The sequence below is a fragment of the Pinus tabuliformis genome, chromosome 6 (genome assembly GCF_031772625.1).
Source record: "Pinus tabuliformis cultivar Carrire ecotype Pingquan chromosome 6, CPIR1, whole genome shotgun sequence".
NCBI lineage: Eukaryota > Viridiplantae > Streptophyta > Pinopsida > Pinales > Pinaceae > Pinus > Pinus tabuliformis.
In genome coordinates, this window is record NC_142292.1 from 1738941987 (window position 1) to 1738950945 (window position 8959).

General features: G+C 35.5%; 1 protein-coding gene across 1 annotated transcript; it reads left to right on the top strand.

Annotated features, from left to right (window-relative positions):
• Positions 1 to 4330: 4330 nt before the first annotated feature.
• Positions 4331 to 7612, top strand: LOC149265855 (uncharacterized). The gene is made up of 5 exons (XM_089394017.1): positions 4331 to 4524; positions 4641 to 4805; positions 4917 to 5483; positions 5853 to 5966; positions 6350 to 7612. The coding sequence occupies exons 1-5, from the start codon at positions 4504 to 4506 to the stop codon at positions 6905 to 6907; spliced, it is 1425 nt and encodes a 474-aa protein (XP_089250143.1). The 5' UTR covers positions 4331 to 4503; the 3' UTR covers positions 6908 to 7612.
• Positions 7613 to 8959: the final 1347 nt, after the last annotated feature.

Genomic DNA, 8959 nt, shown 5'->3' on the forward strand with positions numbered 1-8959 from the left:
ACAACAACAAAACCATTATCTATTTAGTGTGTAAAATCCATCTTAGGGAAGGGGTGGATTCAATTTTTGATGCAAACAATAAGAATCAACATAAGGCATATGATAACAAGGAAAAGGAGAATCATCTCCTAGCATCACCCAGAGCTGGTTCATTAGGATTTATAATCTTAGATGTCTTTTTGGCAGACTATACTATCATTTGTAGAATTTCTTAGTATGAAAAACCCTACATTTCTTTGATGTATGGCGTAACAATGGGTTTTGGAATTAGAATTTATGGTCATGGTTGTTACCGAGTCATTACTAGGTAGACTCTTCTTGCAATGCTATAAAATGTGATTGACCTGTCTCTTGATATTGGATTTGCTTGTACATTGCCACAAGAATCCCAAGAGAAAGCGTTGTTGGTGCATACCTTGCATTGACTAGGAAAATGATTTCAAGCTCTATAGATGCTCTTTATGTAGGTTTATGCACACATTATGTGGCATCGACAAAACTAAGTTCATTAAAGGAGTATCTCTTTACGAAACACTTGTCAATTGATCCACATGAATTGGTGAAAAAATTATTATAATGGTTAATAATTATTATAATTTTAATTTGAGGTGTTAAGTATTATAATGGTTAAATTTGAAATATCTTATTAAGTAAAAGATTATATGGAATAAAAAGATTACTCATTATAAGTGTTAGCAATCTCAATCATTGCATGTGATATGGATTATAACAATATTATGATATAGAGATTTTGGATCTATATAGGGAAAAGGGTGATACAATTTGTGGATTATAAGTGTTACGAGTTGTAATAAAGAGACATATGGATGTGAGTTTAATGATTAATTAATTTTTTTTATTGTGATTACCTTTTAAGGACTAGGAGTTGAGTTTTATATGTTACATAAGTTACATGGTTTATATGCTATATCCTATATGTTAGGTTTTAAGGGGTTTAACTATTATAAAATGGGTCATGGGTGTTACTAATTAGATGTAATAATAGCTAAAGTGGATTCGCTGATTATAAAGGTTATAAGTTGGAATGGATTATGGGTCTTAGTAGTTAACGGGATTAGAGGACACACACACACACACACACACACACACACACACACACACACACACACATATATGGTTTAACGATCAAGTGTTATATATAAAAGTTGGCTTGTCAAATTGGATTAGCGTCGGTCTTGTAATGAAACATGAAAATTGTCATTATTACGATGACGTGGAGATGTATCATCATAAGACCAATGAATACAGGAGGTTTAGAAAAAAATAAAATAAATTTTTTTACATGATTTTACAACCACTACAACATCTCCCCATATTGAGCCAACATTTAAATGTTTACACTCATTTATGGACACTACAATATTTCCCTCATATTGGGTTGTAGAGCGCCTCTTGATGCAACAATTTTTCCCACACATGATACATATGTGAGGCTTAAGTGAGGCTTCATGTTGCCTCTATTGGTCAAGCCCTAATGTAGAGTTAGATGGTCCAACCCCACCCGCAACATTAGTTGTTGATGGATCCTCATGCAATGACACTGGCAGGCGACCATGCCACGCCAATGTGCAAGTAAATGTGGCTAGCATCATCTAGGTCTCAATAATTCTATCCATAATTGGAAGATATTGGCTAGGGGATTTAGGCCTTCATCTAGGTGGAAAACAACTTGGTGTTAGGTTAGGCCTAGCAATTTGTCTATCATGCACAAACATATGACCCATGATCCGAACTTAAACATGAACGCAACAACTTACATATATAACCATAAATACAGAGATGCATCATAAAAACACTTCATTTCATTAATAGAAAAATATTGAACTATGCTTACAAACAGAATAGAAATAAGATAGCTCGGGTGATGGTAGTTTATCTCTGAGAAGAGATGTGGTAGCTACATGTCTCTGAACTGTGTTACAATGAGGCTCAAATGCCTATTTGTTATTGAGAAACAATGGAAAACCCTAAACATCTAAAAACTTAATCCTAGGAGATGAACCGCCAAAACTGTGGGCCCAGTTTGGGTAAATTGGTACATCGACTTCCCAAGGTCATAACTTTGGCATACGATCTCCATTTGGCTATCATAATACCTCGTTTCAAAGATCTCAAAGATAAGGCCGAAAACTAACAAGCAAACTAGTTTGGGATGTTTTCACTCTCTCCAGTTTCCCTAGAAACGTCGTTTAGGGCCTCAAAATGGCTTCAGAAGTTTAGGAGCCAAAAAACTGCCAAAATATTAAACTATGCTACAATTAAGCAAACCGAAAAACTAAAAGAGACGGTGTTCGGGGTCCAAGTGGAATAGGTGGGTGGCCACCAATATCCACTTGGATCAACCCACTACCTATAATTCTCCCATGTCAAAGTAGTTGACATGGAGACCTAGTTGAAACATAGCCTAGAACTTCCTCAAGAAGTATAGAGGTGTATAGAATGCCATACACCACTTATCCATCTAGTTGTCTAGAAATAGTTGGTAGTTGCACCAATCCATGCAAATGTATTTTTCAATGATTTGTAAAAGGTTTATTTTTTCTTGGGCCAACAAAAACGTCAACAAATGTTATTTAGTAATGTTGAGGTCTTGGTTTGGTCTTTATTTGGACTGTTTCTATAATGCCCATACCTTTTAGCCCTGTAATCATCAATATTGGTTAATTGGCTTTGGGCATTGGAGATGGATGATACAATTGAGTTTGTTGACTTTGTGAGAGACACTCATGATGACTTTCTGGTGTTTTGGAGATCATGTATCAATGACCTTAATGTAGCTAAGAATGCATCAATTTCATCATTTCAATTTCTTAATTCTTGATTTCATTCTAGTTCTTATAAATTTTGGTTTGGTGATGGTGGGTTTGGGTTCTTATTAGATTCCATATTAACCAACTTCCCTACTATTCAATACAATGATTGTCTTTATGCTATTATTTCAATGGTTGTTTTTTCTAAATTTAAACCAAAGAAAAAAACAAAAAAGAAAGAAGCCAAAAAACACTATTAGAATTCTTACCTAGAGTGTAAAAATGAGGTATGGTGTTGATTTGATGCATAGGGTTGCTTGGGAAGAGACAATTTTGTTCAATGTCTCCTAAAAACGCAATTGGTGGTGCCAATGTGATAAAAAAATGATGTATTTCTATTCTTTCTCACTTATTATTTTATATTCTTTCACCCTTATTTTTTATATTTCTACTCTCTTGTGGCCATAAATGACTATCCATTAATCAAAATTAGATTGTTTACCTATTAATGCTTGATATCATAATAATTTAACAATAAAGTTTGCTCAAGCTTTTTCTTCTCCAACCACCCATTAGAATTCAAAATTTGGACCATTTAAAATATTCTTAAAAATATATATATTCAACCAGCTCAAGATACGACGGTAATGTAGGTTGACATGGTATCTAATTCACTATAATTATCAAAATGATCAACCTACACTGTTTAGTAAAGTTATTTTGTTATACTAAATAGCCATTTTAACTTTATGCTAATTGGCCATTTTGCTATATTAAATTTCCAATAGAATGCTCTAAATTCACAAATTCGTCACCCTACAAACAAAGGCAAGTTAAGTATTGTGCAGTCAGGGTGAAGCATTTTCAAAGTCAAAATAGGATACTCTAAATTCACAAATTCCTCACCCCACAAAAAAGGACAAATTAAGTATCGTGTAATTAGGGTGACGCAATATGGTCTCCCTACAGGACAAAAGGCTTGTAATGCGATCGTTTCGTTATATTTTTATTTAACGTATGAGTTGGGATATCTTGCATAAGATTTGTAAGTGTTGGTGAACTACTTGACCATTTTCCAAGCAATGGGTGATGTATCATAAATGGGTTATATCAAGCGTGTTGCGTGAAATATTATATATGTGCCAATTTGCAGCGTGTTGTTTGTTTGATACATGAAAATTTAACAACGCGAAGAGTATGGCTAAAAAAATATTTTATTCACTAATTTAAAATTTTCGATTCATTTAAACAGCTCCGGATTCTTTCCAAGGTTTGCGAATCCTATTCTTTATTCATAAAATGAAAGCAACACGTCCGGATTCATGGAACGAGGCGTCAACCCAAGTCGTCAAGGTCGGTAAGGACGGGCACGAGCGTTTGACCGGAATTAATGAAAACACATGGTAAGTCAATGAGTGAACATGGATTTCAAAATCAACTCTCTTTCTCTGCGTACGAATGTGAGCTGTATTCGCCTCACGTTGCACAGTAAATGAATCGTCTGCCTTCACAAGTCTATGATGCTCAGGACTCTTCACCCAGAGTCCCTTGTATCCGTCCACGCTCCCTCCCTATAAACACCTCCCTGCAGTGCAGGCCAGTAGGCCTACACATATACCACTGATCGGTTTATCTCTTTTGTTGCAACGATCCTGTCTCCCATTTCTTCTCTCTCAGACTTGCGAATTCGCAGGTAGCAATTACATTGAAGCCTAAGAGCCACAAAGACAAGATGGAAAGCCACAAAAGCAAGGTACCTCTCTCAATTCTTTTTCATAGTTAAGGGCGTTGTTTGTTTGTTAGTTCTTAATATGAAGTTATTGCAATATGGGTTGAATTATCTTACCAGATGGCTTGCATTTCATGCAGATCATGATTAAGACACTTGTGGCAGAGATAAAACGGATGAACGAGGAGAATCAGAATCTCAACTCTATGTTGAACCACATGATTTCTAACTATGAGGATTTGGAGAAACATATTAGGTCTTTGGTGCAAGAAAAGCAACAGTTTACCGCCGTTGATCCAATCCAGGTATTTATGGTTTTGGAAAGCTAATTTGGCCTTGCCATTCCATTCAATCTATATTAACATTCACGAATCTCAGAAGTTCTTTCTTAATGCTTTTTTCTTTTGATTTCATAGATAATTAATCCACATCAAAAAGGCGACGACAATTTCAATTTGAGATTAATGCCTGCAAGATCTGCTGAAATCGACCCCAGCGGTGCAGTTTCACACCAATCTTATCATTCTTCGGATTGTCACGATCGAGTTCGGGAAATGGAGGGAAAGAAACCCAAGTTTTTGGACGATATGCAGCTTCCTTCAAAGAAAAGGAAGACAAATTACGTCCATTTTGACCAGACTCAGAACGGGACGATTATAAATTCTTCCATTGGTGAGAGCATTGGTGCTGTTTCACACCAATCTTATCATTCTTCAGACTGCCATGAACCAGTTTGGGAAACGGGGGGGAAGAACCCCAAATTTATGCACGATATGCAGCTTCCTTCAAAGAAAAGGAAGATAAATTACGTTCAGCTGGACCAGATCCAGAATGGGATGATTGATTGCTCTATGGACGATGCCCTAATTTGTGACGAGGCAACAAAAAATAAGCATAGCGGGCTGAACAAGGGCTCCATCAAGCACAAGGCGGCCGCACCAAAAAGAATCGTATCCGTGCGGGCAAGAACCAACGCATCCGTGGTAATAATAATAGAATTCTTGCTTTTCTGATATGTAGAATTTATGTGAACGAAACCCTAACCCATTCAAAGCATACCTTAGCAACTTCATGAATGACAATGCTAGGGTTTCTATAGGTTTGCATTAATATCAATATTCAATGCACCTCGTCTGCGCTGTTAGTGACACACGAAAAGATCAGTTGTTCCCAATAGGAGGTAGCAAGAAACCCTAGTCTTCTCTTTGTGTGCATAGGTTGTCTTTCTGAGTAAATGCCAACGATTCTTAGTTTATAAGAATGAATTCTGATTTGGGTGTTTTGATCAAATAAAAGTAGCAATATAGAGAAGCTTCATGTATAAAGTAACTGATGTAATGCATTATGATCAGATAAGTGATGGCTGCCAATGGAGAAAATATGGGCAAAAGATTACAAGAAACAATCCACAACCGAGATCATATTACAGATGCGCAATGGCACCCAGTTGCCCAGTCAAAAGACAGGTTCCACTTTGTTCCTTTCTCGAATGAAATTTGTTGTTCACCTGAAAGACTTATTTTACCGTATCCTATGTGTAAAGCTGTGTAAAGCTGCTTTCTAGTCATTAAAATTGAAATTTTATTTATGTAAACCTGTGTAAAGTTGTTTTTTAGTCATTAAAATTGGAATTTTATTTATGTAGATTAAAATATATATTTTTTTTATCTAAAAAAATTAAATAACTATACAAAACATTTAATAAAATTTCCTCAGTAAAAAAATCCCTCTCTGCTCAAAATAAATTATATATACAAAACCATCCTGCTATTATAAATATAAATAAATTTTATATACAAAACCATCCCGCTATTATAAATATGTTAAAATTATAGTGGTTTTTGTCCAGGTCCAAAGATGCGCCCAAGACCCGACCATTATAGTATCAACCTACGAAGGTGATCACAGTCATTCTCTGAGTCCTCTGGCTGTGGCCATCCTGCAGGCTGGTTTGTCCAACCAGCTTATTTGTGAAGGATTTGATAGAGCAAATTCTGTAGCAGACAGCCAGTTGATACCCTTTTCGACCGGCATTGCCAGAATATCAACCTCAATTCCGTTTCCAACAATCACTCTTGACCTCATGGAGAATCCCCCTACTCCAGGAGTACATGTCAACACGCATAATCCAGGATTACGTATGCAACCACATTTAACGACAGGCAGCTTCCAGGAGAAGACTCCATTGCATAAGAATTCGGGGCATGTATTGGATCTGAATCAATTGGATCCCTCGTCGATCATGGATTCCATGGCTTCTATAAAGGCGGATCCCAACTTCACTGCAGCCTTGGCTGTAGCCATAGCTGGCTCTATTCTCAAGTTGGGTCCCCCAGTCGAGGCAATGCCCACATATCCTCCTGCAACGCAGTACACTGATGGCTCAACTATGGAGGCATGTGTGTAGTTTCATATACTCACCATGCTATATTATGGATGGAATGTTTCCTGATCAGATGGTATTCTCTGTACCTTTCAAATATTTTTGGTAAATTGTTTAAACAATCAAACCGCGCGAGCAGCAGCACAATAGAAATCACCAGAAAATAATGAGAGCGAGCTAAATCCATTAGATCAGATTGAAGCGAACTTTTGTCATGCGAACCATCCGCTCTCTACGGACTCATGGAAGGAGTTACGAAAGTCATTTCTGAGTATTTTATTCCTCTTTAGATATGTCAAAAACTTGTATAACATGAAACACATGGGGTTGACTAGGAAACCTATCCTGGTCCACCCGCAAAGAGCATGCTTTTATTCATTGGGTAACCTAGTCAAGGAATCGAATAATATACACCTGCTGATATAAATATTTATCAAAACAAACTTAATGTCTCTCTACGCAATGTTTCCCACTTGTCCCCACATTGACGTGGTGGCATCTCTGCGCTTTTTCCATATGTATTGTCATTGTTAGTCTTCCCATATTGTTGTGAAGCAAATGTGCTATAGCAGACGAACATTCAGCAGCCCCTATACTGTGGTAAGTTGTAAATCTGCGCTAGCTTTTCGATACTCAACTGCATATATTTACTTACAAACTGTAGTAAATGCTATGTAGTTTGTAGCTGGATGTGTAAGGCTTACTACATCAGAAACTAACTTATTAGGTATGCCTAGTCCCCGGAAAGTTTTGGAAATTCTAGTCATATTTAGAGAAAATCCAGCAAGGATTTTTTTAAATCCAAGTTATAGTTATTAAACTTCAAATTTTTAAGTGTATTAAAAGTTTTTGATGGTGCTGAATCCATTTCCACCATCAAAAACACGATTCAAACACTGTGTTTACAAGAATTTTTTGGAATTTTTTGCCCAGATTCTGGCCACTTTTCGTCCTCCAGGCAATTCCTCCCCTGGTTAGACGACTCCATTAATTCCTCTGCCTGGTTAGACGACTCCATTAGGTATATTTAATGTGATAGTAGATTAATTTTTAAATTTATTTAGTTTTGTTTTATTATTTTATCTAATGTTAGTATATTGATTTTTTTAATTTAAAATTTTGTATATTTTAATATTTTGAATGTTATGTATTTTGTATCTTTAAATTTATATTTACTTAGTCAAATTTACTTAATACAGTTATGAATTTCAAATAACATGAGAAAAATATCACTGTGGAGTGACTATAGTTAAAGACCGCATTTTAAATATGAAGTGCCTCTTGCATACCGTGACATGTATGGAAATGTAGAATGCTATTAGTCATTGTGGTGTCAAAACATGTTTTGCATTTCAGATCAGCATTTGTATTGCCCTAGCGTTATGAACGTTCTGCGAAAACTAGCACATTAATGGCTCTTCTTTCAACAATTACAGATAGGTGTTTGTCTGAATTCCGGAACAAGGTAAGTTTACAATATATTGTTTTTTATCTGAATTCCGGAACAAGGTAAATTTGCGATTATGCGAAAACGAGCACCATAGTGCTCTTCTTTTCAACAATTACAGATAGGTACTTGTCTGAATTCTGGAACACGTTAAGTTTGCAATTAATATATTTTGTGTTTTATCTGAATTCTGGAACAAGGTAAGTTTGCAATGAACATTCTGCAGCTGCAATGTTAACTGGGCCATTTTGCGATCAGAGTAGTTTTTAGTGTTATTTTTGGCAATCAAAGTAGTATTTAGTGCTATTTTTAGATTTTTTGTGTTTGACTATAGAAAAAATTGTGAAATCTTGATTTGTGTTATTTAAATTGAGTTTTTTGATTGTATATATAGATCTATATATATAGATCCATCACAGTGAACAACTGTTGGAGCATTTTGATGATACAGAAATTACACATCAAACATGCTATTTCAATAAATTTATATTAGACCTTAAAAACCAACTGAAAAAACTTCCAAATTTTTTTTAGTAAAAGCAACTAAATTTAGAATACAATTATTTTAAACAAAAATTAAAAAAATTAAAAAGAACCTATTACGAATCTGAACCTATCTGAATTGTTCA

Excerpts from the sequence above, each read along its gene's own strand:
- LOC149265855 (XM_089394017.1), top strand. The coding sequence starts at position 4,504 with ATGGAAAGCCACAAAAGCAAG. Across the intron at positions 4,806-4,916 it reads CCGCCGTTGATCCAATCCAG|ATAATTAATCCACATCAAAA; the intron begins GTATTTATGGTT and ends TTGATTTCATAG. Across the intron at positions 5,967-6,349 it reads GTTGCCCAGTCAAAAGACAG|GTCCAAAGATGCGCCCAAGA; the intron begins GTTCCACTTTGT and ends GTTTTTGTCCAG.